Source organism: Trametes versicolor (genome assembly GCF_000271585.1).
Source record: "Trametes versicolor FP-101664 SS1 unplaced genomic scaffold TRAVEscaffold_12, whole genome shotgun sequence".
Lineage (NCBI taxonomy): Eukaryota > Fungi > Basidiomycota > Agaricomycetes > Polyporales > Polyporaceae > Trametes > Trametes versicolor.
This window is the reverse complement of record NW_007360332.1, coordinates 1,022,221-1,048,953: the sequence shown is the minus strand read 5'-3', so window position 1 is coordinate 1,048,953 and position 26,733 is coordinate 1,022,221. Positions and strand designations below refer to the sequence as shown.

Here is a 26,733-nt window from a genome sequence, read left to right as displayed (position 1 = left end):
TCAATGAGCTTCCATCAGAAACCCTTTGGGCCTGACCTGCTGACCGAAAAGAAACAAAACGACGTGTCAGGACGGGAGGATCGCCGATTTACTTAGCAACGATAGAGAGCTCACAGCCTGAAGGCCGGACGGCTTGCTGAACAACAACCCACCGTCTGCACTTGCGCTCAAGGCGAAAGTAGCGGCGGCCTACTGCTCACAAGGACTTGCGACGACACATGTCGTCCGGGGTCGACGCATACACACTGAACAACTTTGAGCGGGAATTAAGGGTTCCATTAATGCAAGAATATGTTGTACTATGCAAGTCTAGGTTAGCCATGCGTGGCGGACACGAACAACGGCAGCACGGCGGACGACATACAATCTCCAGTCACATCCCGCCTAGACAGACGGGCACGTCAGGCGCACGCCCTCAAGACGACGCCGCCTGCCTCTCCCGCGCCTCCTCGACATACGTCCGCATCAGCCGTACGACCCTCTTCAAATTCATGCTATGCTTCGCCGAGATGGGCACCACGTCCAGCGGCCGCTCCCCGACCACCGCCCCAGCCGCATCCCGCACCGGCACCCGCATCTCCGCCGCCACGAACGCCTGCAGGCGCCGCAGCTTCTCCCGCGCCGCCTCGACCTCCTCCGGCAACGCGCCCGCGCTGCCGTCGCTCCCCGCGAGCAGGTCCGCCTTGTTCGCGACGACCATGCGCGCCTGCGCGCTCATCCCGGGCTTGTACTGCTCCAGCTCCGCCTGGAGCACGCGTAGCTCGTCCCACGGGTCTGGGGCGGACAGGTCGACGACGTATGCCAGCGCGTGCGAACGCTCCATCGAGCGCAGGAACGCGTGTCCGAGCCCGACGTTCGCCGACGCCCGCTCGATCAGCCCTGGGTTGTCCGCGACGGTGAAGCGGAACGCCTCGAGCGCGGCGAACGGGTCTTCGATCGCGCCCTCGACGGCGCGCAGCTGGTTGCGGGTGAGCGTGTCCGCGAATGCCCCGCTGTCTAGGAGCGCGCGTTCGTGCGCCTCTTCGACTTGCGTGTTGTCGTGCACGACACCTTCTGCGTCTCCGTCGAATGAGCCGTCTTCCGCGACACGTACAACCGCGACGATCGGATTTAACGTTGTAAACGCGTATCCAGCGACCTCTGTGCGAGCCCGGCCACCGGTGAGCGCGCGGAGGAGCGTAGACTTGCCAGCATTGGGCATGCCGACGAGTCCGATGTCGGCGAGGAGATTCAGTTCGAGCGAGAGCGAGACGCGTTCGCCCTCCGCGCCGCGGGTCGCCCACTTCGGAGAGCGATTTGTCGGAGCGAGGAAGGCGGGATTGCCGAGGCCACCGGCACCGCCGCGCGCGACGAGGTGTCCCATGGGTTCGACACGACGATGTCCGAGTGGTGCGTTGGGGTCCGCTGCTTCTGCAGCCTCCTCGGGTTTGTCGAGGTCAAGGAAAATCGGGTTCTCTGACCGTAGCCTGCGCATGTGTCTTCGCTCGCGCTCCTGGGCGAACAAGACGCGTTCGGCGTGCTTGAAGTCTTCACGCTGCGCATTGTCGTCTGCGTATTCGGGATAGTGTCTCCAGCGCTTCTCGCGCATCTTCGCTCGCCGTTCCTGTGGACTTAGGCCGTGTAGCGCCTCCGCCTCCGCTTCGTACTCGTTTTTGCTCCGCCGTGGGTCGTCTGCCGGAAGCTCCCGGACGATCGTCCCCAACGGCACTCTGATGATGAGTGGCGGGGCGTTTTTGCCGTTTTGCCAGGTGCCTTGGCCGGCGCCGCCGTGTTGGGCTCGGGGCCGCACGAGTACGGATGATAGCGTGGTGAGGTGAGGTGTTGGGAGAATGTAGACATCGCCTCCACGACCGCCGTTGCCTCCTGACGGAGGACCGTAGGGCTTAAAGAGTTCGCGATGGAAGGCTACGCAGCCATCTCCTCCGTTTCCTGTGACATGAATTAATTCATGAGATATTTACCGACTGCCTGAACGCCATGTACCTGCACGAACATGGATAACGGTATGATCCAAGAAAGTTTGGCCCTGGGCAGAGATAGCACGTAAGTTGGTTTGTTACGCCGAGACCAAGTATGGCTGCGAAAGGGTAGGGGATTAGCAACGCATGCAAGAAGGCGCGCTGATCCAGGAACTACTGGACAATTGCGAGCTGAATAGTCTCTTGACCCAGTCCGCGCCGTCCCGCCATCACATTAGTGTAGCGAATCCATAGTTATGCTTGCCAGATGTCAGGAATCAATTTGCAATTGTGCAGTGTTAAAGGTGCGCATGCTCGTGATCATCGTCGTAGAAAGGTAATAGAGTGTGATGCACGCGAGCGGGACTATAGGACTTCATCCGGGGACACGCGCACCAAAAAAGGTCGAATCGCGCTTCTTGAATGCGTTGCAACTAACACGGCAGACCAGATGCGGAAACCACTACGTGTTATAGCCTGAGAACCCTTGCTACAGGCTGACAGACAGTCAAATCTTTGGTCGTATGTAAGGCTCTCGCATGGGTATGCCTCGCCTTTTGTCTGCCGTGTGAAGCATAGTGGGGACATCCTAACATTTGGAGACTTACATTCTGCCTGCGTTTCCAGTCTGTCCTTCGCTTGCGCCTCAATTCATCTTCTTCTGCCTGCGTGATGCGCGCCGGCTTCTTGCTCTGTGTGGACGGCCCAGGTTCCGCGGCGGTGCTCAGGCAGCATCTTGCAGAGTATACAGGGGTTGCGAAGAGACGTGCAGGTCTGAGCAACGGAGAGCGGTGCATGAACGGTGTCGACCACAGTGACGGAGCAAATGAGGAAGCACTTGTGCGCCTCACACTCTGACGCGCTGGGGCACGAAACGGCCTGCCCTAAAGCGGACATGGAACGCGTCGCGTCGCGTCTCTCGATCGCCGTCCTCATCCTCCTCATCCTCCTCCTCCCACCACCACCACCACCACCTTCTTCTTCTGAGCCCCGAGGCGCGACATGTCCTCTCCTAGGGAGATCCCAACTTCTGACCTCGAAGATGTCGAAATGCAGGATGGGTCGCATGTAGAACCCTCAATGGCTAATGCACCCCCGCGTGCCCCACTCTTCCTCGAGGGCACTCCCTCAGCTGCGGGAACACCACGTCATAACAGTGTTGCCAGAAGAGCGATGGGTCTCAGCACACCGAGGAGACAGACCCCTCTCTTCGCACGTAAGTTTCCTTCGCGCGCATGGTGGATGCGCCGCGCTCAATTCGATGTGGGCCAAGGCTGAGTATATAACGTTGCAGCCGGAACATCCTCTCCCCTCCCGTTTCCCAGCTCCTCTCCCAACAAGAACGGGACGCCTTCTCGTGTGCGCAGGCTCAACTATGATATCCCCGGATCTCAAGACTCGGAACCTCTTGCATTCCCTTCGTGCGTACCAGGATCGACGTGTTGTGTTATGTGGCTCTGACAGACTACGTAGGAGTCCTGCGGCATCGGCGACGCCCAAGAACCGCCGTGGTGACATACACTCCTCCGTCAGCATCACGCCTAGTTCTGCTATTCCCCGGCCTCGACGTCAAAACAACCTTCCCCACGATGATCTACGCTCCGATGCGTCACACATGTCCATTCCCGCATCATCAGCCCCGAACTTGTCTGCTCCTGCTGTTCCGTCCGACGACGAACCGGATGAAATTCGCGCGATCTGGGGTACTACTGTCAACCTGGGCGAGACGATGAAGACATTCCGCGAGTTCCTGCGTGGATTCAAAATTAAGTATCGCATCGCGCATGACCGCGAACGTGGCTTGCGGACCCGTGTCCTCTCATCACCAGAGGAAGGCGAATTGCTTTTGTATGAAGGCTACCTCCGTCGCATGCGCCAGACGGGCGAGACGAACTTGAATCTGGACTTGGTCAACCTCGCGGCGTACCCTCCCAGCAAGAAGCTACAGAACCAGCTAGTCAAGTACCCCCAGGAAGTCATTCCCGCGATGGATCAGGTCCTCAAGGATCTCATGCTCGAGATCGCCGAGGAAGACCAGCAGGCCGGCGCGGAAGGCATGCGCGGAGATGAGGGAGAGGAAGAGATTGCAGAGATTATGGGCAAGGTCTACAAGATTCGACCTTTCGGCATCCCGTCCGTGAACATGCGCGACCTCAACCCCTCTGGTAGGTATTGCGCATGCACTCTCCGAGATATGTACTCATATGCTTCCAGATACGGACAAACTCGTCTGCATCAAGGGTCTCGTCATCCGCGCGACGCCTGTCATCCCCGACATGAAGGTCGCCTTCTTCCGCTGCCTCACCTGCAACCACACTGTGCAAGTCGAGATTGACCGTGGCAAGATCGACGAGCCGAGTCGGTGCCCGCGCGACGTGTGTGGCTCCCTAGGCACGATGTCGCTCGTGCACAACCGCTGCGAGTTCGCAGATCGGCAGGTCATCCGCCTGCAAGAAACCCCGGACGCCGTTCCCGACGGTCAGACGCCGCACACGGTCTCGCTGAGCGTGTACGACGAGCTCGTGGACGTCTCGAAGCCGGGCGACCGCCTCATTGTCACTGGCATCTTCCGCAGCGTACCGGTGCGCGTCAACCCGCGCCAGCGTATGCTGAAGAGTCTCTTCCGCACCTTCATCGACGTCGTGCACATCCGTCTGGGCTCGGGCGACAAGCTCGGGCTCGACCGAAGCACGCGCCCCGCTGGGGGGGACAGGATCCCTGGGGTGGGTGGCGTTGGGGGCGGGATAGATATGGATGACGACGAGGAGCACGGGACGGAGCGGCAGCGGCGGACGTCGAAGCGGGAGGAACTGGAGGCGCGTCTGCGGGAGATCAGCCGGCGGCCGGATGTCTACGAGTACCTGGCGCGCTCCCTCGCACCGTCGATCTACGCGATGGAGGACGTGAAGAAGGGGATCCTGCTCCAGCTGTTCGGTGGAACGAACAAGAGCATCGCGCGGGGCGGAGGCGGTGGTGGACCGAGGTACCGTGGCGACATCAACGTGCTGCTCGTCGGAGACCCCGGTACAAGTAAGTCGCAGATCTTGCAGGTGAGTCTTTGGTTTGCCTTGCGCCCGATGGTCGGTGGGCTGACTAGTTGTATAGTATGTGCATAAGATCGCCCCTCGCGGCGTGTACACCTCAGGCAAGGGATCGTCCGCGGTCGGTCTCACCGCCTATGTCACCCGGGATCCCGACTCCAAGCAACTTGTTCTCGAGAGGTGAGTGCCATTTTTAGTCAAGATTAAAAATGCGCCTAAGCTAAACGCTTCCTTACTTTCTAGTGGTGCTCTCGTTTTGAGTGATGGAGGTGTGTGCTGTATCGACGAGTTCGACAAGATGTCGGACGCGACCCGCAGCGTTCTCCACGAAGTCATGGTCCGTCCACCTTCTTATCGTACCCGCTCGTATACTCACGTCAGATTCCACAGGAACAACAAACGGTGTCCATTGCCAAGGCAGGCATCATTACGACCCTCAACGCGCGGACGTCCATTCTTGCCGCCGCGAACCCGATTGGGTCTAAATACAACCCAGAAGAGACCGTAACGCGGAACATTGACCTCCCACCGACGCTAATCTCCCGTTTCGACCTACTGTACCTTGTGCTCGATCACGTCGATGAGGCGCTCGACCGCAAGCTCGCCCAGCATCTCGTTGCCCTATACCTCGAGGACGCGCCTGAGACCGGCGGAGGTCAGGACATCCTTGTAGGTCTCCTTTCCTTGAGGTCGTACACTCGACGCTAATCGTCCATCCAGCCCCTCGAGGAGCTCTCTGCATACATCACCTACGCGCGCTCGCGCATGAACCCCACTATCACCGAGGCCGCCGGAGACGAGCTCGTGCGCTGCTACGTGACGCTCCGCAAAGCCGGCGAAGACCCGCGCTCGTCCGAGCGGCGCATCACCGCGACGACACGGCAGCTCGAGAGCATGATCCGGCTCTCCGAGGCGCACGCGCGCATGCGCTTCTCCCCACAGGTCGAGCTCGCGGACGTGCAGGAGGCGTTCCGCCTCATGCGCGAGGCGCTGAACACGAGCGCGCGCGACCCGACGACGGGCGAGATCGACATGGGCCTGCTCGACACGGGCATCGGCCGCCAGCAGCGCAAGCTGCGCGCGGACCTGCGCCGCGCGGTGCTGGGCATGCTCGATGGCGCGGGCGGGGGGACGCGCGGGGTAAGGTGGGCGGACGCGCTCGCGCAGCTGGAGGCGCAGAGCAGCGTGCGGGTGAGCACGGCGGACTTTGGGGAGGTGATCAGGGAGCTGGAGCAGGAGGGGCTGGTGAAGGTTGTGGGCGAGCGGGATCGGCGGATGATCAAGCGTGTGGAAGGCGCGTAGGTGGCGGATTGAACGATGCATCGCCTGCACTTGTTGTTTCGATGGTTTCCTTGCTTTCTTGGGATCGTGAGTGTTGGCATGTTCGATATGTATGTTATGAAATGTGTACCACTAGACCAACGTTAGACGCGTATTCCCCGCGTCCGAAAGTAGCCCCATTCTCTCTATGTCTGGTACAGAGTACTATATCACGAACAGTCGAGATGAGGCCTGGTTGTTGTACATATTTTGCAATTTTGCATTAGGACGGTTGCGCACCGGCGCTTGCCGAGGAGTTCGGTAGTAACATAGCGCGCGCGAGACGGATTGCTTTGTACTACTACGACGTTACGTCCTGGACAAAGGGAGTACATTTCCTCTCGGCCACTCGCTTGCTCCAGAACTGGTATGGAGACAATGCATGCGGGCCCGGGTCGTGATAGGCGGGTCAACGCGCCACTGACGATCCATTGTCTGCGGTTTTAGAGTGGTTTTAGCCACCACCAGCCTGAGTGGCGGCTATATAAGACCCATCAGCTTCGACCAACATCTCCTTCTTCTGCATCTCCTAGTGGCTCATCTACTTCATATGCACCAATGCCACCCAGAAAGAAAATCAAGACCGCCCACCCTTCGTCCGAAAACACATCGGGGAACGCGAATGCGTCCTCCGAGCCCGACATAATAGGTTCAACAGGCCGACGCGGACTGTGCGACCTTCCGACCGAGGTGCTGCACATGGTACGCACCTTTTGCTCTTGTCGCGTTCTGATTCTGACCTACTCGCTCCTGCGCAGATCGGAGGCCTTCTGCACCCTAAAGACTTGTTCAGCCTGTGCCACACCTGCAAAGACATCCGCGCCTGCTACTGGTCCAAAGGCGCGGAAAGGTGCGTGTGGAAAGTTGCGCTACAGAACACACCCCCGTTGCGCCCGGGGAAATATGGGGACGGTTCGCTCCCTCCGCGGCCTGCGTTTCTGAGCATACCCGCATTCATGCATTTGCTATTCACGACAAACTGTAATGTACGTGCACACGTCTCGCTTGCGCCACTGCACAGCTTAGATGTTTACCCCGGCCCCTAGATGTGCGGGCGCACGATGCACAAAGTTCTTGAAGAGTGTGGCGTCCGCATTTGCCAACGATGTCTACCAGACGCGTGAGTCTTCCCGATGGTCTTGGGCGCTCGAGTGGCTTACATAGGCCGTGTATACAGGGTGATTTGGTATAAAGACGCTGCCGAGCAAGTGGCGACCGTCGATCCCGCCCTCAGCGATGCTATCCTTGATTGGGAGACATACCCGGACTTCTTCACGGTCTTGAGTCTATCTAGGTAGGCACGATCATGCCGTGACTCCAAGAACGACCCGGCTGATCAGTTCGCGGACTGTCTTTCATCTGTTCTGCAGCCGTAGATACAACGACAGGTGGAACCTGCTTCTTCGGCGCGACGTGGACGCGGTCGTTAAACGGTACAAGAAACTTACGGCTCCCGTGTCTAAAGATGCGTTAGACCAGTTCACCGGCACTCTGGAGGACGAGTACAGCCAGCGTCAAGAGGTAGATTCATGCATGTGTCCCTCTATCGTCAGGTTCAATGCTCATCGCTGTACAGCAGTGTCGTAAACTTGAAGAATGGTTGAGTGGGAGGCGCACAGCGGAGCTCCGCTCTGTCAAGGATAGACGGTTAGAAAGGTGCGTATGCCGCCGTCATCGTCTTCCTTCTATTGACCGCGATGTCGTCAGCATCCTGGATCGCCTATGCAAGGCAGGTTGGGGCTGGGAACTAGGTTACATGGACCATCTGGAAATGGACAACTTCGCTAAGCTCCCTTCAGTGCGTCTGCCTAAGCCCTTGACCGACGCAGGTAAGTTGCGTTATTCACATCCGCTACAACGCCCTGACGCGCCCGCACCACGCCTCGCAGAATGGCCGAGGGTGATGAACGCGGTACAGGCCACGCTCGACAAGGTACGCGAGGACGTGTTTGCCACCGAACGCCAAATCGAGCTCCGCGTACGCCATAAAGACCTCCAATCGGCCATCCAAGGACACTGTGTGCAGTTCCCCCGGACCGCGCACATGATGCTCCACCCTAAGCCGATCGACTTCGCCTTCAGGCCCAAGTGCCGCACCATCCTCGAGCGCTCCATGATATACAGTTATGGCGGAGAAAACATCCCCTTCCGACGCATGACTCCCGGGCTCGTCAAGAGATGGAACGCGGACGTCAAGAAGAAGTTGACGCGCCACCTGTGCCAGTACCTCCCACCCGTCCCATCTGGCGTCGACCCTCTCAATCTGGCGATCGCTATCTTCACCTGTTCTCACTGCACGGGAGTCAGTAATGACACATTCCAGGTGAACGCCCGCGCCCGAATCATGCGATACCCCGAAGTACTCTGCCACCAGTGCCTACGCATCGAAGATGGCGATTTCCCGAACCCGGAGGATGATTTGTATACGCGTATCGTCACCCGGCCTAACTTCATCACCAACAAATACAAGCGCAACGAGGAGCGCGAACGCCTGACTTGGAGGTGTAAGCCCTTCAGCCTCGACCGCCTGATAGACGGGCCCGTGGCGGTTGCGCATATCGAACGGATGCGTAGGGTCGTCTCGGCGCTGGGCCTTGATGCGACACGAGCGACTACCGACGAGCTGAAGGCATGTGGAGGCTGGCTTCGTTGCGCGCTCTGTGAGCCTGGCGGCCCAGAGGCGCCGGTGAAGCATGTATACGACTGGGTCGCCGCGGTAAGCCTTTCACAACTGTTGCCGTATTGCCTCTCTGCTGACAACATTTCTTTCACCTGCGTGTTCAGTTCGATCATGAGCACGTGCACTTCGGTAGCCGTATCGACGGCGGTGGTGCAGATAGAGATCGCATGTGGCAACGCGTCGACCAGCCGGAGGTCCTGGCCACCGTCGTCGAGGAGCTCGAGCCCGTAGCCCGCAACGCCCTTCTCTCCGACCCCGGCCCCTACTGGTGCTGCTCTTTATGTGACTATGAGTCAAGCATAGAATGGGTCGATGACCACCTAGAAGAAGTGTAGGTGTCGACTCCCTGTTCTCAGGCAGCTCCGCCGTGCTTCTCGTAACTGACATTTTGGCAGGCACAATATGGAGGATGCTGCTCAGGCGATCCAGGATGGCACAATATTCAGACATCCTTGGATAGACCCTGACGAGGGGCGCTGTATCAAGCTCGTCTGAATAGGAGCAGGGCGTTGCGCCTTCCGAGGCCTGAGCTAATTAAGGGGGCTCGGCACACGATTCTTGTCATGTATTCTACTAGGACGGGGGCAGATTCTTACGGACCTAGCATAGGGATGCATCAAGCGGTTGCATGTCGTCAATTATACGGCACACGGATCGTTACTAGGTATACGATCGGGAGGATATTGCACAACAGTCAGCTTCACCAGGAGCGACATGGGAAAAATCTAGAGCCGTACATCATGATAGAGAACCAACAAGTGGAAAGACAGAGATACTACATAGAAACGGCCCAGGCGATTGGAACAGGGACGTATATAGATCCTGTGTCAATCATCGTACCCATTTCGGAGCGTTGGTGATTAGCCGAGTGCGTATAAAGTACGAAATGGTGCGACTTCACCGTTACAGGTTGTCCAACATCTGAAAGTTTCGTGGCATGACCTTCGTGAATGGCCTAGTAGGCCATCAACCTACCCCCCATCTTCGCGGGAAGCGCCGAGGGCAGTATGTCACTGAAGGCAAACTCAGCGTCGGATGGCGAACCGGCAGGAGGAGTGTGGCAACTCACCAGTTCCCGTCGGAAAAGTCGCGAACGGGCGCGCGAGGGTCCTTCCAGCGCCCGCGCAGAAACCAAACCCACGCGGCCTTCTGCCATACACGATCCAATAGAGCGACGCCTTCGAGCGGGGAGCACACGTCCATGGCGTCCAGGACATCCCACCCCAAGTCTGCCAGCTGCACGCGCCACGTCTCGTACCTGCTGTAATCGCGTTCTTCGTCCGAGACGGTGCCGAGGTGATCGACGTACTCTCCGGGGTCGTCTGTGAAGTCGAGGTGCATGCGCAGCCGGAGGAGCGACGGGGCCGCCGAAAGGGTGTGCGCGATGTGGCGCTGTGGAAATCGGGTGTAAGTTGGTACGAGCGCCCTCAGTCTGCGAAGATGAACTCGGAGGTACGTACGTGATCGACGACCTCATGCGTGGACCGGCGGTATCGATGGAGCTCTAGATGTTGCAGTTTCGCGAATGCCCGAGGGATGAAGGCGAGCAGCTCGTCGTCTGCTTCGTCCGCACGGTAGACGAGCTCTAAGGTCGTAAGACCAGGCGTGCGGAGACGCCGCAAGATGGACAGGGCTTGAGTGGCGGAAAGGATGGGAGATCGCCAAGGGCCGCGTTTTTGGTAGTGGCGGGGCCAGTCCTGGAGCGAAAGGTAAGTGAGGGCGGAAAACGGGACTGAGAAGACGGGGTCACGGTGATCGGGGTAAGCAACGACGAGGCTCCGCAAGCTGTGTTGCCAAGGACTCGAGGATAATCGAACACCTGTATTCATGACTATGTGCGCTGCCTGTTAGAGACGGCAACAAGGCTCCCGACGACTCGACGCCGCCATGTTCGGTGGGAGAAGATAGTAAAACTACGCGCGAGGTCTCTGCGTCCGTCACAACAGATCTAGTGTCGCACGGTATATTTCGGCACCCATCCGCAGGGCCACGGCGGTATAAATGTGTCACTGTGAGGAGCCGTATCAGCAAGGAGTTCGCAATCGAGAGGGAGAAACCTACATATTCTCAGGAGAGCGATCATAGGCACAGCAACGGGTAGCCTGTTGCGAGCGGAGGGCCGGGTACCATATCCACATCGCCGGTGGTTGTCCACGGTACAAAAGGGCGACGCCCTCAAGCAGCGGACATTGTTCAGACAACATGTCCACGACCGCCCAGCCGATATTCGATAGCTGAGCGTGCCACTGCTCGAGTACGCGATAGTCGACGTGGGTGTCATTCGCCTCCCCTGGTCGTATTGGAAGTCAAGATGTAAGCGCAGTGTGACGAGGGTCGGCATTTCCGAGACCGTGCGCGCGATACGTTGCTGGAAACGTCCTGGTAAGACACAAAGGTAACGAGCTGTTGAGACAGAAAAACGTACATAATCCACAGCTTCGCCTGACGACTGGCGATACCGATGGAGTTCGAGATGGCGCAACTTCGGGAAGGATCGAGTGATGAGTGTGAGCAGGTCGTCATCCGCTCCGTCTGCGGAATAAACAAGCTCTAGCGTTAAAAGGCTGGGGACCCGAAGCCGGCTCAGAATGGAAAGGGTTTCCATGGAGGAAAGGATGGGTGATCGCCAAGAATCATAGTAGTATTTATGGGATACAATGTCATAGTGGCGGGGCCAGTCACGGAGCGACAGATTGGTGAGGCCAGAGAATGGGGTCGAGAAGATGGCATCATTGGGATCGGGGTACGCGATGGTAAGGCTTCGCAGGCCTTCCAGTCCTACGACTGGAGGCGCCTTGCAACCGAGCACCGAACATCGGATGCTAGTAGTGGTAGGAAGGGCCGCGGTGATGTTGAGGCGTCGAAGATATGGCGTGCGGCGGAACAGGGATGGTAGGTACTCCGCGTTCCAGAGATCAGCATCGGTGCGGAACGACCCTCGAAGTGTAAGGCTCTGTAGGGCTGGCCAGTCGAGTTTTGCCATGCCGCCAAGCGGTGCCGTCTTCATGGGCAACACTAGCGATCGCGCCGCCGCCGAGTTCATCCCCAGGACCATGGACGACAGACAAGCCCTCTCCAACGTGCATATCTTTCCCAATGTCGTCTGCCGCTCCAGCATGTAGTGTAGCTGAGGTGTTAGGGGCGTGGCATAGGACAACTCTTCAAGGCCGGAGCATGCTGAGTTAGCGTCTGTCGGGAAGGGAGATACGAAGGTGAACGGGGATGACTCCGTGAACTCGATCGCCTTGACTTGAGGGAAACTGAGACAAGTCTTCAAGGCTTTCCAAGGAATGCCCATTCCTGCGCCGGTGAAAGAGACTGATCGGACCAAGGGTAAATATCGTAGGGCTTTCCCAAACTCAATTACGATCTTCGGTCGACGGCCGTCAATGTATCTGTGGAAGCGTACTAATCGTGAAATCAGGCGGGGCCACACAAGATACATTTGACTTACTGTGTGAAGTACTGCCCCCAATGATAAGTGAGATGCCTTGAACGATGTATCAGTGCCATCACGGTGACGATAGACGGGAGATCACTCGCGCCTACCGCACATGCGACCGTATAGCGAGAGGAGGGGCATCAAATTCGTTTCCCCTTTTCTTGGAGTTCATGATCGCGCATCTTGAGAAGAGAGCAGGGAGAGAGAGGTAGCGAAAGTGCCAACAACACAGAGAGAGGTGCTTTAGGGACTCAAAGCCACTGGCTCCAGAATGTAACAACTCCGCAACAAAATGCGCGAACACATCTTCATTGAGCTGCGACATTCTGTGAGGTTTCGGAGATCAGTCCAGCGCAAGTTCTCCTTGTGGGATTGGACGTACGGAGACGGCTTGGGGGACTGTATGCCCTCAGATCCAGAGCCAGGGCCGTGCTGCCAGAGCGTCAAGTTGTTGGCCGACGCGCCGTTCAGCGGGGGTTCTGGCGACGCTTCTTTAGGCGCAAAGCTCATCTTGTTTAGGCTATTCCAAGTAGAGAAGCCGGAGTAGTGAACCACTGATCATAATCGCGGTTCGGGTTTAGCGTGAGTGAAGAGGCTGGAGTCGTTTAGCATCCTCTTTGTGGCGCTTGTTGTTTGACACTCTTTGGCCGCATATGCTGGAGTGCTAATGAGTCTGCTCCGAGGTATCGGTTCTCACAACGACTCAGATGATCCGCTCCTCTTTTCCTAAATCCATCCGCCACCAACATCTGTACATCTACCATTTGTCGCCGTACGGTGTCTACATGGCCGTGGCGTCGGACATTACCTCAAAGGTTACGCGGCGGTGAAGGAAGTGAGGCCTGAGGGTTTACATTAACTGCCAAGAGTGGCCGCCCTGCATTAACGTCTATGATCATCTAGCACGCAACACCCCCGCGCCCACCATCGCACTCAGATCTGCACAGGGAAACGTCCGTTTGAGAAAGGGCACCACCCGACCTGACTCCTCCTCAGAAAACCACACACCAGACAGCCACAGCTCTCGCAACCCCGAGCCATGTTCTACACCTGCGCCACCACATCCGGCGTGCTCTACGTGTTGTCCATCCAGCCCAGAGAAGCTGTGCCCAACCGGGATCCGCAGAGTTGCTAGCGCAGGACAGCAGTGCGCGAAGGCCGCCAGAGATGCAAGGCAAGGCATCACTGCCGCTGCACCCACAAGATAAGGATTCCGGCAGAGTGCAACATCGAGCAAGGATAGCGCGGGCCACGCCTCCGCCATCTCGCGCACGTCCGCGTCTGTAATCGCAGCTGGCGTGGGGTCCTCGAAGGCGAGTGTACACTCGCGCAGGCCCCGGATAGCCAGAAGCGGCTGGACTGCCCGCGCGAAGAGGGGTGTGGTGTGCGGAAGACGATCTGTAGCGTGTCTGTAGTGCACCCGGATCCTCTGTAACGACGTCGTGAAGCGTGTACTGAGCACGCCTATGCAGCGCGCGCCCCCATCCTGGTCGTACCCGGGCACGAGGACCGACAACTTGGCGGAACGCAGCGCCCCGGGAGGAACAGAACGGAGGAGCTCCTCGATCAGCGACGGAGCGCCCGCGACGCGCATGTCTTCCAGCGCGCGCAGGGCAGGCTCGCCCGCGCCCGCGTCCGGGTGGTCATGCGCGGGCGAAGCAGCAGAAGCAGCGGGAGAACAGCTGAGGTCGACAGACAGGGAAGCCAGGGTCGGCATCGCGCCGCAGTACGACACGACGACGGCCACGGGGCACGCCACGGTGCCCAGGCGCAGGCTGCGCAGCCGGCGGAACGCCAGCAGCGGCTCGAGCGACGCCGGGAGCGCGATGCCCTCCAGCGAGAGCTCCTCCACCTGCGGGGACTGCGCGTCGAGCAGGCTCAAGAACCCGCTGCTGGGGTTCTGCTGCTGCTGCTGGGGGTCGAGTGGCGAAGGAAGCGGAGGGGGAGCGGGATCGGAGCCGCCGACCTGGACGTACACGGTCACTCGGCGGAGGGAGGGCGACAGGAAGTGGAGGTAGGGCGTGATGTCCCGCGCGCAATGGAGCCACGAGAGCTCCTCGAGGCGCGGGAGAAGGGGGGAGCCTGCGCGGGAGGCGCGGCGCACGAGCGCGGCGAAGGTGCGTTGGCTGAGCCGTTCTGAGGGGCCCTCACGACAGTGGTAGTGCAGCTTGCGGACGCGCCGCGCGTAGTGCGTGAAGCGCGACCAGCCGGCGTCGTCGATGGCATTGTGCGGGATCTGTGGTTTGCGTGCGCATAGATGAGTCGACGAAGCCCATATAATACATGGAAAGAGACTCACCGTGGTGGAAATATGGCTGGTGTTTTCGTCTGCGGAGGACTCGTCGAGCAGCTGGCAGAGGGGAGTGAGCCCAGTCATCCTGCTCCAGAGCATGTCCAGCGCAGGATCGCTGAGCGCGGTTGATACGCGTGCGCAGTTCGCGAGTGTCTTCGAGCTCCCGACGAGCGGGACGTGCGCGAGGATGTTGCGGACGATCTCGTCGATTAGCCACGCGCGTTGTACGGCGGAGGCCCTCGGTCCGTTGATGTCTTGCATGTTGGCTCAGCTCGTCCAGGGTGGGCTCCAAGCTGGACGCGCGCCCGTCAGTGAGGCCCCGCACTGCATATATACAGCGCGGCGACATCGCGCGCGGTCGATCGCGCGGCGGCGCAGGATTAAGTAACGGCCGAGCTTGAAGCTTGCAGACCCTGCCCAGCGCCCGAGCGCACGAAGACGGATGGGGCGCAGGTGCTCACGTACGTGTACGTACGGCCACGCACCTTGATTCGTCCGCGAGGCCAGCATGCGACGTCAGCCACCCGGCCGCTTCATTGAAGCTTCACAGTCAGCGTTGACACAAGCCCGAGGCATGCAGATTCTTGCGCCCCGCGTGCATCGCGTGTCAGATACACGCCCATTCGCGATGCGAGCATGAAAGACGTCGACATCGAATAGTCCGGAGCTTAGTGCCTTCGAGAATCGAGAAGGCCGTCGCAGTAGGTCGTGTGGCGGGGCCAAGGATTGCCGCGCGTTGCGTCAAGATATTATCGCTAGTGCCTGTTTTTTGACCGATAGGGTAGCCAAAGACGAGCGTGAGGATGAGTAAGTAGTGAGCCTGACTGCGCATGTAAACAGGGCTCGGATGCTCATATACATACGTTAGTCGTAGAGAGATCGTCTCGTTTCAGAGTCACAGTTGGTGTTTAGTCGCCCGATGAGCACAGAGCTAAGGAAGCCGAGTCTGCGTGCAGTACATAGGTGGGGCGGTGGCAAAGGAGGTTCGGCAAAGGTTCGGCGTCATTGACCGCGCGCTAGATCGTACCTGGCATACATATTGACCATAATTGTCATCGGACACTCGAACGACTGAATCGTTGCTCTCCGAGGACAAGGAGACGGCCACACCTCGCTGAGATTGTGCGCACCGGGAAGTACTTCTCAATCTCAGGGTCCAGGGAGAGGAAAAGCTGACAAAGCACGGGCAAAAAGACATAAAATTCACTACCCCAGATTGCATTAAGGGGGAATCGAACCCCCGGCGGGTCGATGGCAACGACCCAGGTTACCACTACCCCATTAATGCCTTCCCTGCCGCACTTCCAGTGTAGTCCTACCCTCTTCTCAGTTCATAGTGAGCAGAACGGAGTGTGTCGCTAGTAGCAGCAGTCCTGCAGTGGATACGCAAATTGTCCCTCGGCCCGAAATCTACACCAAGAAACAAACAGAGAGAGGGGGGTTCGCGCGCGGGCGGCCGAGGGGGGTACAGTGTCCGAGCTCACAAACACAAACACAAACACAAACATAACAGGTGGAAGCGTCTCCAAGCCTGGAGACGAATCGCGGAAGCTGACGGCACGGGTATCATGGCAGGAAAACGAACGCGACGACCGCACTGAGCGCGAATGCGAGCGAGATCGGCGCTGACGCGGCGCGCGCGCCGTTTGACGCCCCGACACTCGACGATGTTGCAGGCGCCGCGGAGGCAGATGTCGGCGTTGTGCTGGTCGCGCGCGAGGTCGTGAGGCCGGACGCAGTGGCGGAGGCGCTGACCGTGAGCGTCGTGGGCGCGGCGCTGCCCATCGTGAACGACGGCGACGCGCTCGCGCTCGCGGAGCCTGTGCTGGACACGGAGGCGCTGCTATCCGACGCGGCCGAGCTGGGTGACGAGGACGCGGATGCGGATGTCGAAGAGGCAGACGCAGATATGGACGCGGACGCGGATGCCGATGTGCTAGACGCTCCCGGAGAGCTAGTGGCAGATTGTGACGATGAAGTGGAAGCCGACGCGGAGCCGGACGACGCGGCGGGCGAGGACGTCGACGGGGCGGGAACTGTAGATGTGACGGAGACGGAGTTGGGTGGCGCGGATAGGACAGATGTAGGGACGGGGATGGCGGAGACGTCGCTCGCGACGGGCGACGCGAGCGAGCCTGTCATGGAGTTGAGTCTGTGCACGGTCAACAGTTGATCAGTTCTCGGTGAATGACAGATGAGATGAGGGTGTGTGGCGGGGTGCGGCAGAAAGCACCACGCATCACAGGGGGACTCACACGAAATTCGGGGAGAACTGCGTGTACTGTGCGGCGGGGTCTCCGACCTGATTGACGGAGGTGAAGTTGATGTAGCTGCAGGAACAGATGGTCAGGATGTTAATGGCTGCGCGATCCCAGCAGCAGCGGCAGCACTCACTATGACCCAGAATTAGGCCCCGCGTTCGAGTCCGGCTGCGCGGGCTTTAGCATCAAATTGACATACTCAAGGAGTTAGAGGACTCACCGTGAACTGCAGCGAGTGTACGCTCGAGATGTCCACGGGCACTATCTGCTGCACGAGGACGTTGTTCCCGTTGTAGAGCCCGACGTAGCAGGGGCCGACCTGGGAGAGGAGAGGCGCGGTGCCATCGTCCAGCCACTGGACGGTGCATGGCTTTCCACCGCTGCAGGTGGACCCGGCCGTGGGTTGTGTGACCTATCGTCGCGTGCCCTACCGATCAGCAGGTGCACTTTTGCGGTATATGCGCCGGCGGAGGAAGTACTCACATAAAGGGTTGCCTGCACCAACAAAGCAAAGAAGCTCTGCAAGAGCAAGACAGAGAAGAAGACGGCGTGCATGGCGAAGGCAGATAGAGATTGCAGATGGAGGAAAAGCGAGGAAGAGTCGAAGAGGTTGCGCGAGCCAGTCGGGACGAAACAGAAAGAGAGCGGGGTGCGGAAGGAGCGTGGGTGAGGGGCGGGAGGAGCGAGGCGGGGGTAGCGTTATGAGGGCGTGGGCAGCATAAGCATAGATCGTAGTGCGAGCGCAGGAGACCGCGCGCCCTCGCTGTTCTCCGCCCACGTCGTCATGCAGACGCGATCACGTGCGTGTTCGTCCGCGCGGCCTCCTCCCGCCGCTAGTACTCTCGACTCTCTTCTGTCGTGGGACTAGTACTACTGGCAGTCATCCACCTCAATTCCCTGGCGCTCCTCTGTTGGAACAGGCTGTCTCCACTGCCACGTGTCGTCAAATAAACATGCGCCAATTTGGTAGCCCTCGATGGCGACGGTCAATATGAATATCAGTCAACGATGAGACTGCGCCCCGTCCGCGTCAGATGTCCCGCAGGTTCGCGACAGTTTTTTGGAATAAAAGATACTGTATGCGCTGACAACACGCTCAGGACCAGAAATAGGTCAGGGTGCTTCCGAAGCTTACTACTGTGACGTGTGGGGTAAAACCGAGAGAGCAAAACTTACTATTTTGCCCCCTTGCGAGGCGTAAGCGTTTGCTCACCTCGCGCTACCAGTCTCTCGCGTGTTTCGCGACACATTGGGGCGCATTCACCCCCATAGCGCATCGCGCTGTGCCAACTTACATGCAGCGAGGTGTCATGCTGCCACGATGCGTTTACGCGCATCGCGATCGCGCGGTTGCGGTCGCGCGACGTGTGCGACCTCGCGCGACGTGTTACGCGCGTGGTCTACTAGCACCCCAAGACATGCGCCTATGTAACAAGGTGTTACACCGAAATCACATCGTTGCTGAAGTCCGATTGTGCTTTCGGTGTCTCAACTTGTGCGGCTGTCACGGTAGGTGCTCAACGACCACACGCTGCATCCGATGTGCGATCAGTATGTAACACGGTTCTCTCGTTATTTTACGAACACGATCAGGATAGGCCAGTCAGACAAAGGGGTGCCACTTTTAGCCAGACATCTTCATGCGATCAACGTGTAACGGGGCTTACACGGAGGGCTGCCCCCGGTGCAACCGTGGCTGGGGAGAGAGCGCTGGCTACGGCACTCGGGGGCAGAATGGCAAGTTTCGCTATCCTCATCTCACCCGCTTATGAAGGTAGTAAGATTTGGAAGGACTTCTGAATCTTATCCTTACTGGTTTGGTCGCTCCCCTACATACTGAGTGGCTCATGATTCTTGCGTACCTCGACAGCTTCAACTCTACGATCCGAATCGAAGCAGGAAATCCCAGAGGTTGAGGGGTTGTGCCCGGACAGGCTGTTCTATAGGCTGGAGTGCTGCACGGAGTGGGCTTCACCACGATCGTACATCGAGCACGAAACAAGAGCGACGTGCAAGCTGCAAGCCTGGCGGCGAGTCTGTAAGCTGTGACAGACTATGTGATCGACGCAGACTCCTTCGACGGGAGTTTTGTGTTCTGTTACTTACGGCTATCGCAGAGGATCTAGCGCAATCTTTATCTCGAGCTATACCGCCCAGTCGAGAGAGTGAGAAGGAGCAAGTTCTTGCAAAGTTCTTGTGGGAATCAGCCTTGCATACGCGACCAAGCACTGCCAAATAGCTATAGCGCGCCACGAGTGCGATCATGGTACCGAGGCGGAAATACATATCACCCTCAGTAGGCTTGACCACGAACCACCATGACCACAGCGTTTCACTCTCCAGGGTCAGGCTCCCAAAATCTGTGCAATCGTAGTACGTCTCCGAGTGACGGTGAGTCGGTCACCACTGACATCGGTCCGCAACTTGGACAACCTCAGTTCCATGCAAAATCATCGCCGTGCGTGGATCCACGGGCCTAGCACATCTGAGGCATAATTGTTAAACACTCTGACATACAGCATACTGCGTATCGATGAAGACGTGTTTACTCTCATCTTTGAGGAGTTACTGGCGCCGAAGGGCGAAAGGGGCATTTCTCTGAAACGCCTTTCTTTGTGCTGCAAACAGCTTCGCAGCCTCTGCCTCAGTACCCTCTTCTCGCAGTGCAGAATCACCAACAGGGGCGGAAACGGCGCTTCAGTACCACCCGTCGTCATACGACCCCACGTACGGTAAGCTCTATCACCTTTGCTTGCCAACGGTAATGTCTCTAATGGGTTCCACCAGGCATCTGACGTACAGCCTATACCGTGCACAGTAAGCTGCTTTCATACCTAGATTTGTCGAAGACCTCAACTAAAGACAATGGCTAGTTCCTGCGACGCATTGCTGTATCTGCCTCATGTGCGATCGATAACGTTTGCCTGCACCTCACACCGCGTCCAGTGGGGCGATTTGGAGCGATTTCTCAGCTTCCCTCAAGTCAAGTCCATCTCGTTTACAGCCTCAGTTGCGTTCACGGACGTGCCACCCTTTCCGGAAACAACCAGCTCAGGCGCATCTGCCCTCGAAGAGTTATCCTACCCGACCCCTTTGACACCGAATCCTTCCACGACGGCATCGGTTACGACGTGGGCCGGGGGGTTTGCGCTAGAGCAAGACTGTCTGTCGGCCCTTGTCCTCGGCATGCGTTTAACGGCACGGTCGCTGGTGCTGCCTATGAGGACGGCACCACTCGGAGCCATGGCGGAAGCCGACTGGCCGGCACTACAAGACCTGTACCTCGGCGGCTCATTCCCTGATACCACAAATCGCTCATACACAGCACACCTGCACTCCATGCTCCCCCGCATGCCGGACCTCCGACATCTCGTCGTTATGGCTGCCCTTCCACGCCGCACCGGAAGTCGATGCTGTCTACTCCCCAGCAACTCCTCTGGCGCGCTTCAGAACCTCCGCAGCCTCGTCGTCGCATACCCCCATCCGCGCGACCCGATCTTCGCGATCCCATTTCCCGACCTCACCCACCTCTCCCTCCGCGACTGGCCCCGGCACTACGACCGCAAGGCGCAGATAGACCTGGCCAGCTCGTGGCTGTCCCCCATCCTGTTCGCCGCTGAAGCGCTCTCCTTGCTGCAGCGCGTCCGTGCGCCCCGCCTCAAGACGCTCGAGCTCGTCTACTTCGCGGACGAGGCAGACACGGACCTCCTCACGCTCATAGCCCAGCGCTTCCCGAAGCTGCGGCATCTCATGCTGCATCGGTACCGTCGGTCCCCCGGCGAGGCCGTTGACCACGTACGTATCTCCGCCCACACGGCTGCCGATCCTCATTATTGACGCTCCTCCCTCCGCAGATCGCCATCGCACGCACACTCTCGCGCATCTCGACGCTCGTCACGCTGCAACTCCACCTGGACTTTGCGGGCGACCCCGGAAAATACAGCACCGCGGCGGTCCGCCGCGGCATGGATGACCCTACGAGCGACGTGGCCCAGTGGCCCGGCCGGCTCGCGCAGTACGGGTGGGACATCCTGGGCGCGATGGCGGAGACGTGTCCGCTGCTCGAGGGCGTCGCGCTGCTGCGGCGCGACGAGGAGCCGCCGAGCCTGTGGTGGTGGATGCTGCGCGGGCGGCGGGAGGCGTTCTGCGCGTGGATCGACGCGAACTGGTAGGCTGCGGCTGCGTCTCTGCTAATATGTGGGCTGTGTGGAGCTAATTTTGTGTGCAGTGATATACCTCCCTCGACGCTCCCCGAGGGCATGAGAGTCAGCATCATGTCATATTAGATCCTTTGGCACGACGACCCAGGCCATATTACTGAGACTTTTTGATTGGACGGTCGGAGTACCTGTCTCTGAACGAGGTCGCGTTCTTGCACAGTCTGTACGCGACCATCTACTAACCTTCAGAGGCTTGCCAGTCCGTCACCTTTTCGTTTCAATCTCCGGTTTTACGAGCAACATGTCCATTCATCCCGATGCTATCCGAGTCCGTGCAGCCTTGCACTCTTTGTCCGTTTTGAAACCGGCGCTCGTGTACCCTCTCCCAAGATTTGTATCTTGTGCATGTCTCTGCTCTGCTTGTGTGCGGGGGGTGACCGCCTGGCACCACTGCATGTCAATTGCTGTTACTGTGTAGTCTGTTTTCTACAACTGCTCTGTGTATGAGATATCATAGACTCTGGGGACTAATAACGACAAGAGAGCTGAGGGGAGGTCGTGCCGTTCTGTATGATACACGCAGCCGGCTAGCCGCCCACGCGCCGTAACGGATACAAATGACATTAAACTCGTACATGTTCCTAGGTCCGCACAATCATACCTAAGACCGTCCTTCCGTGCTATCTTACTACATGCTAGGGAACACTGTGCTAAGCTACCTTAATTAGCTTGCCTTACTTCTACTACTAGTATTCCGAGTCGGACTCCGACTCGTCGCTGGAGTAGCCTACGGTCTCCGCATCTTCCTCATCATCCGAGTCAGGCCCGCGCAAGATCTTGAAACAGCGCCCCTTATCGGGCTCTATCCAGGGATGTCTGAATATCGTGCCATCTTGGATTGCCTGGTCAGCATCCTCAATCTTGTGCCTGTTGAAACGTCAGCACCACTGGAAACCACGCTGGAGTACCCGGAGAAGAAAGGAACTTGACACGTACTCGTCCATGAGGTGCCTCTTGATGTATCTAATGCCTCCTTCATAATTCCGACATAAAGTGCAACACCAGCACGAGCGGCGATCGGAGAGAAGAGCCTTGCGGGCTGCGAGCTCAAGCTCTTGAATGGTTCCCAGGATCGCCGGCTGGTCGACGCGTTGCCACATGTGATCTACTTCTGTGCCATCAACTACGTCGATGCCCCAGTGCGCGCGTTCGTGGTCAAACTGAACATGCATGGGGGGAACGTCGTCAGCAGAAACGCGATACCACAACAGTCATAGGAAGCTTACTGCAGCGACCCAGTCGTATACACGCTTCACCGGCTCCTCTGGACCGCCAGGTTCACAAAGGGTGCAACGGAGCCAGCCCCCACATGCCTTCAGCTCGTCGGTTGTTGTCCGCACCGCATCAAGGCCCAGCCCCGAGACGACCCTACGCATCCGATCGACGTTCACGATAGCCATGGGTCCGTTTTGGAGACGGTCGGCGTCGAAGGGCATGCATCTCCGATGCAGGGGTTTCTGCTCCTCGTTGAGCTCGTATTTTTCGTTGATAAAGTTAGGCCGCGTGATAATGCGCGTGTACAAGTCGTCCTCCGCAATTGGCAGATTGCCGGCCTCAGGCCTGAGGCGGAGGCACGGGTGGCGGAGTACTTCGGGGTATCGCACCCCAGCTGCGCAGTGACCGCAGGTGAAAACGGCAACTGCCAGATTAAGCGGGTCGACGCCAGGGGGGATGCGTCGGAGGTGTCGACGCACGTAGCGCGTCAGCTTCTTTCTTACGTTTGTGTTCCATTTCTTTACGAGAGCGGGAGCCATGCGTTCGAAGGGGTCCGAGTGATCGGTGGGGTAGTCGAACTTCAACGGGTGCTCGAGGGCGGCGCGGCACTTAGGTGTGAAAGCGAAGTCGATCGGGATAGGATAATGCAACATATACGGGGTCCGCGGGAGCTGTACACAGTGTTCGCGAATGGCGTCTTCGAGGTCGCTATAGCGCATGCGGAGCCCTATTTGGATTTTGTGGGCATTGAGGTCTGCGTGCGCCTTGTCAAGCGTGGCCTGTACCGCGTTCATCACCCTCGGCCATTCTGCGAGGTGTGGTGCGGTCGCGTCAAGGCATTGTAGCGGATGTAAGTAATGCAACTTACCTGCGTCGGTCAAGGGCTTAGGCAGACGTAGTGAAGGGATCTTAACGAACTTATACATGTCCCAATAGTTCATGTGATTTAGCTCTTCGGCCCAACCTTCCTCGCACAGGCGCTCCAAGATGCTAGCAACGCTGAGTTCAATGCCGGGAAGACAGTGTAACTGCGGCCTACGCACTCGTGACGTCGTTTTTCTTTGATACCGTAAATATTGGCCTGCCGGGTCCTTGTTAACCATTCTTCAAGTTCACGGCTTTGCTGTACAGCAAAGAATGTTAACTCCGGCGATAGAACACGCAGAATAGTCTCACCACCTGCCGCTGGCTGCACTCGTGAGACAGAGCATCGGTGAACTTGTTTAATGCATCTTTCGACACGGGTCCGGGGGCCGCAAGCTTTTTATACCGTTTGACGACTGCATCCACATCGCGCCGAAGAAGCAGGTTCCACTTGTCATTATATCTGTGGCTAGAGAACGGGCAAAGAATGGTCGAATAATAAGCTGAATCGTTCTTGCAGTCACGGTCGGATCGTGCCTACCTGGATAGACTCAAGACCGTGAAGAAGTCCGGAAATGTATCCCAATCTAAGATGGCATTGCTGAGGGCGGAATTGACGATCTCTACTTGCTTGGCAGCTTTTCCATACCAAATCACACTGTATACGCAACCTAAGCGAATCACTCGGACACTTAAGACCATCGTGGAGACTCACGCCTTTGGTAAACATCCTTGGCAGATGCGGACACCACACCCTTCTAGAACCTTGTGCATGGTGCGCCCACACATCTACAGAGAGAGGTTGACTAGTGAGCAGTGCAGCGATGCGAACAGAATCTGTCTGGACGTACAATACAGTTTGTCGTGAATAGCAGGTGAACGAACGCGGGTATGCTCATAAATGCGGGCCGCACGGGGAGCTCCTCGCTCCCGTACACACCATGAAACCGAGGGGCCCTCTTCAGCGCAACCGCCCACACGCACTTTTCCGCGCTTTTGGACCAAAAACGCACGCGGATGCCTTTACAGGTGTGGCACAAGTTGAACAAGTCTTTAGGGTGCAGAAATGCTCCGATCTGCACAGGAGTGGTCAGGTCAAAGTCAGTACTGGGCGAGAATGGGCGACACGTACCATGTGCAGCACCTCATTCGGAAGATCGCACAACCCGCACCGCGGTGTTGAACCTACTGGTCCAGACTCGGAGGGCGCACCGACGTCACCCAATATGTTTCCGCTGGGGTGGCTGGTCTTGATCTTCTTTCTGGGCGGCATAAGTGCACCAAAGGAGATGAAGGGGGGAAACAAGAGACAGGAGATGCTGGAAAAACGCGCTGTGTCTTATTATATAGCTATGCAGCCGTTGCAGTGGCTAAACCTGCGGACAATGGTTGGCGCTTTAGCCAGTGCCGCGTACTTATCAGGACTCGCATATACATTGTCCTTCCTATCTGATCCGAGCGAGTGATATGTACAGAAAGAATCTCACACAGAGATGAGGATTGGCAGGCGTTGTCTTCAGGTTGCCGTAGCGGCGGTCGGGTACGAAGTCGTTACGCAAGAAGCCGTGCCTAGGATAGCTGCTTCAGACGGTGCGTGCAGGCACGCGTGGGGTAGCTTCTCCAGGGCGAATCGTGGCCGAGGTTTAGATAGCGTCGGGCTGGAACACGAACGAGCCTGTCCATGGAGTACTTAAGTTCAGAAGCTTCAGACTCGGGCGCTTCGGGCTTTCCAGCATTTTCAACCAAATAGCACCAAATAGCGAACAGTCTGCCAAACAACTCCGGCTTCACCGTGGCTACGGCGCAGCCTGCACCCGAAACTACGACTATGATGAGTACTTCATCACTGTGACTTCAGTATCAGGAATAGGTTAAACAAGATGTCCTTCGCACCTGAAAGAGTGTCGTCACCAAGTCCCTCACTGAGCGGTCACGGCCGTACCTCCCCCGACGACACGTTGACGCGCCAACACGACCGTGGCTCTCGATCTGAAGGCATTCAGGCCCGTGCCAAGCCATCGCTGTAAGTCCAATTCCATCGGATGAATTTGACTCGTATTTATAGGGTTAAATATAGAATGTTACAGATTGACGAGGATGTGTTCGCTCTCATCGCCACGATGTTGCTACAGTCGGGGCAGATCTACGGTTACCAGGCTTTATTACGTCTCTCTCTGAGTTGTCGGCGCCTTCGCATCCTCTCGCTTCCTGCCCTCTTCTCGCGGTGCTCTATCACCAATGCAGGGATAGTTAAGAATGGAGAGGTTCCTCCGCTTGCTATTCGGCCTCACGTGCGGTATGAAAAATAACCTACTTCTTGTCGTTGCGTAGACACTGATGATGCCTGCCAGGTATCTGACCTATTACCTGGCTTTCTACGCTGCACAGTAAGTCTCGAGCATCCTCCACACTATATCTATCAATTCATGGACAACACTTATCGTCCGTAGGTTTGACGCGAGCTACGCACCACAAGCTGGGTTGGATTTCGCGATGCCACTGCGGTACCTGCCGTTTGTGCGATCCGTAACCTTCACTGGTGCTTCATCGGGCGTCCCCTGGAAAGCTTTGAAAATATGTCTCAGTTTTCCCCAAGTCAGGTCCATCACATTCACAGGCTCTGCCACGTTTGTATGTATGCCACCCTTCCCGAAAGATGCAGCGGCGTCAACCTCTCGTCTCGAGGAGCTGGTCTATCCAACCCCCTTGATCCCCTCGGTGCCTTTCATGATCAATTCGACAACAACATTTCACGGGATGTGTACCCTGGCAACAGCCTGCCTGTCGACTCTGGTCCTTGGGATGAAGTCGACGGCACGATCCCTCGTGTTGCCCGCGACGACGGCGCCGCTCAGGGAGATGGCGAAGGTCGATTGGCCCGCCCTGGGGAGCCTGACTCTAAAAGGATCGTTTCCCGACGATGCCGATCATTTGGCCACCGAATCTCTGCCATCTATGTTGCGCCGTATGCCGGCCCTTGAACAACTTGTCATTACCGCTGCTCTTTTTCACTACACTACCACCCGATGTTGCGTGCTCGGCCGTAACTTGGCACCACTGGATGTAGGGCTGAACAGCCTGGAAAGGCTGACAATTGCATATCCGGACCCCAACGACATCGTCTTCTCTATCCCACTTCCCCGTCTCACCCGACTGGATCTCCGCGACTGGCCTCGCCACTACGACATAGTGGCTCACGAATACTACAGCCGTGCTTGGCGGTCGCCTATCCTTTCTGCCACGGAAGCCCTGTTCATTCTGCGACGCCTTCGGGCCCCCGGCCTTGCGGTGCTAGAACTGGTCTACTTTGCGGACGAAGCAGACGACGACCTTCTCGCCCTCATCGCCCATGCATTCCCAAAGCTGCAATACCTTCAACTGCATCGATACCGCCGGTCCTCAGAGGAGGTCGTGGACCACGTACGTGCCCGGGTCTCCG

General features: G+C 57.9%; 8 protein-coding genes and 1 non-coding gene across 9 annotated transcripts; 4 read left to right on the top strand and 5 right to left on the bottom strand.

The window, feature by feature from the left end:
* Window positions 1–261: 261 nt before the first annotated feature.
* On the bottom strand, window positions 262–2,766 carry TRAVEDRAFT_154992 (GTPase). Its single transcript, XM_008045609.1, has 3 exons — window positions 2,567–2,766; window positions 1,984–2,026; window positions 262–1,929 (listed from the first exon to the last, which is right to left on the bottom strand). The coding sequence occupies exons 1-3, from the start codon at window positions 2,753–2,755 to the stop codon at window positions 416–418; spliced, it is 1,746 nt and encodes a 581-aa protein (XP_008043800.1). The 5' UTR covers window positions 2,756–2,766; the 3' UTR covers window positions 262–415.
* A 365-nt stretch (window positions 2,767–3,131) lies between these two features.
* TRAVEDRAFT_174295 (MCM-domain-containing protein) lies at window positions 3,132–6,453 on the top strand (the record flags this gene model as incomplete). Its single annotated transcript, XM_008045608.1, has 8 exons — window positions 3,132–3,174; window positions 3,253–3,379; window positions 3,432–4,123; window positions 4,173–5,008; window positions 5,064–5,179; window positions 5,243–5,336; window positions 5,390–5,668; window positions 5,720–6,453. The coding sequence occupies 8 exons, from the start codon at window positions 3,132–3,134 to the stop codon at window positions 6,299–6,301; spliced, it is 2,769 nt and encodes a 922-aa protein (XP_008043799.1). The 3' UTR covers window positions 6,302–6,453.
* A 424-nt stretch (window positions 6,454–6,877) lies between these two features.
* On the top strand, window positions 6,878–9,558 carry TRAVEDRAFT_74785 (uncharacterized protein; the record flags this gene model as incomplete). The annotated part of the gene is made up of 9 exons (XM_008045607.1): window positions 6,878–7,021; window positions 7,078–7,169; window positions 7,497–7,613; window positions 7,690–7,840; window positions 7,899–7,975; window positions 8,027–8,148; window positions 8,209–9,035; window positions 9,104–9,330; window positions 9,395–9,558. 9 exons carry the CDS (start codon window positions 6,878–6,880, stop codon window positions 9,492–9,494), a joined length of 1,857 nt encoding a protein of 618 aa, XP_008043798.1. The 3' UTR covers window positions 9,495–9,558.
* A 396-nt stretch (window positions 9,559–9,954) lies between these two features.
* On the bottom strand, window positions 9,955–15,118 carry TRAVEDRAFT_74784 (uncharacterized protein; the record flags this gene model as incomplete). The annotated part of the gene is made up of 9 exons (XM_008045606.1): window positions 14,741–15,118; window positions 13,639–14,677; window positions 12,824–12,995; window positions 12,549–12,767; window positions 12,454–12,489; window positions 11,425–12,394; window positions 10,460–10,696; window positions 10,069–10,391; window positions 9,955–10,012 (listed from the first exon to the last, which is right to left on the bottom strand). Exons 1-9 carry the CDS (start codon window positions 14,993–14,995, stop codon window positions 9,955–9,957), a joined length of 3,309 nt encoding a protein of 1,102 aa, XP_008043797.1. The 5' UTR covers window positions 14,996–15,118.
* Window positions 15,119–15,242: 124 nt separating this feature from the next.
* TRAVEDRAFT_52601 (uncharacterized protein) lies at window positions 15,243–16,907 on the top strand (the record flags this gene model as incomplete). The annotated part of the gene is made up of 2 exons (XM_008045301.1): window positions 15,243–15,283; window positions 16,310–16,907. 2 exons carry the CDS (start codon window positions 15,243–15,245, stop codon window positions 16,905–16,907), a joined length of 639 nt encoding a protein of 212 aa, XP_008043492.1.
* TRAVEDRAFT_t203 lies at window positions 15,952–16,022 on the bottom strand. The gene has a single exon. It is a non-coding gene; the product is annotated as a tRNA-Gly (tRNA).
* A 220-nt stretch (window positions 16,908–17,127) lies between the features above and the next one.
* On the bottom strand, window positions 17,128–17,550 carry TRAVEDRAFT_133973 (uncharacterized protein; the record flags this gene model as incomplete). Its single annotated transcript, XM_008045605.1, has 3 exons — window positions 17,128–17,163; window positions 17,216–17,407; window positions 17,479–17,550. 3 exons carry the CDS (start codon window positions 17,548–17,550, stop codon window positions 17,128–17,130), a joined length of 300 nt encoding a protein of 99 aa, XP_008043796.1.
* A 1,836-nt stretch (window positions 17,551–19,386) lies between these two features.
* On the top strand, window positions 19,387–21,281 carry TRAVEDRAFT_74782 (uncharacterized protein; the record flags this gene model as incomplete). The annotated part of the gene is made up of 6 exons (XM_008045604.1): window positions 19,387–19,453; window positions 19,515–19,727; window positions 19,783–19,812; window positions 19,869–20,790; window positions 20,850–21,163; window positions 21,224–21,281. The coding sequence occupies exons 4-6, from the start codon at window positions 20,182–20,184 to the stop codon at window positions 21,279–21,281; spliced, it is 981 nt and encodes a 326-aa protein (XP_008043795.1). The 5' UTR covers window positions 19,387–19,453; window positions 19,515–19,727; window positions 19,783–19,812; window positions 19,869–20,181.
* Window positions 21,282–21,901: 620 nt separating this feature from the next.
* Window positions 21,902–24,567, bottom strand: TRAVEDRAFT_52598 (uncharacterized protein; the record flags this gene model as incomplete). Its single annotated transcript, XM_008045300.1, has 10 exons — window positions 21,902–22,082; window positions 22,224–22,375; window positions 22,442–23,238; window positions 23,299–23,420; window positions 23,474–23,553; window positions 23,607–23,757; window positions 23,836–23,952; window positions 24,010–24,083; window positions 24,146–24,370; window positions 24,427–24,567. The coding sequence occupies 10 exons, from the start codon at window positions 24,565–24,567 to the stop codon at window positions 21,902–21,904; spliced, it is 2,040 nt and encodes a 679-aa protein (XP_008043491.1).
* Between the last annotated feature and the right edge of the window lie 2,166 nt (window positions 24,568–26,733).

Coding starts and splice junctions, on each gene's coding strand:
- TRAVEDRAFT_154992 (XM_008045609.1), bottom strand. CDS start 2,755: ATGCACCGCTCTCCGTTGCTCAGACCTGCACGTCTCTTCGCAACCCCT. Junction 2,027..2,566: donor ACTGGAAACGCAGGCAGAAT/GTAAGTCTCCAA, acceptor ATCTCTGCCCAG/GGCCAAACTTTCTTGGATCA. Junction 1,930..1,983: donor CGTTATCCATGTTCGTGCAG/GTACATGGCGTT, acceptor TTCATGTCACAG/GAAACGGAGGAGATGGCTGC.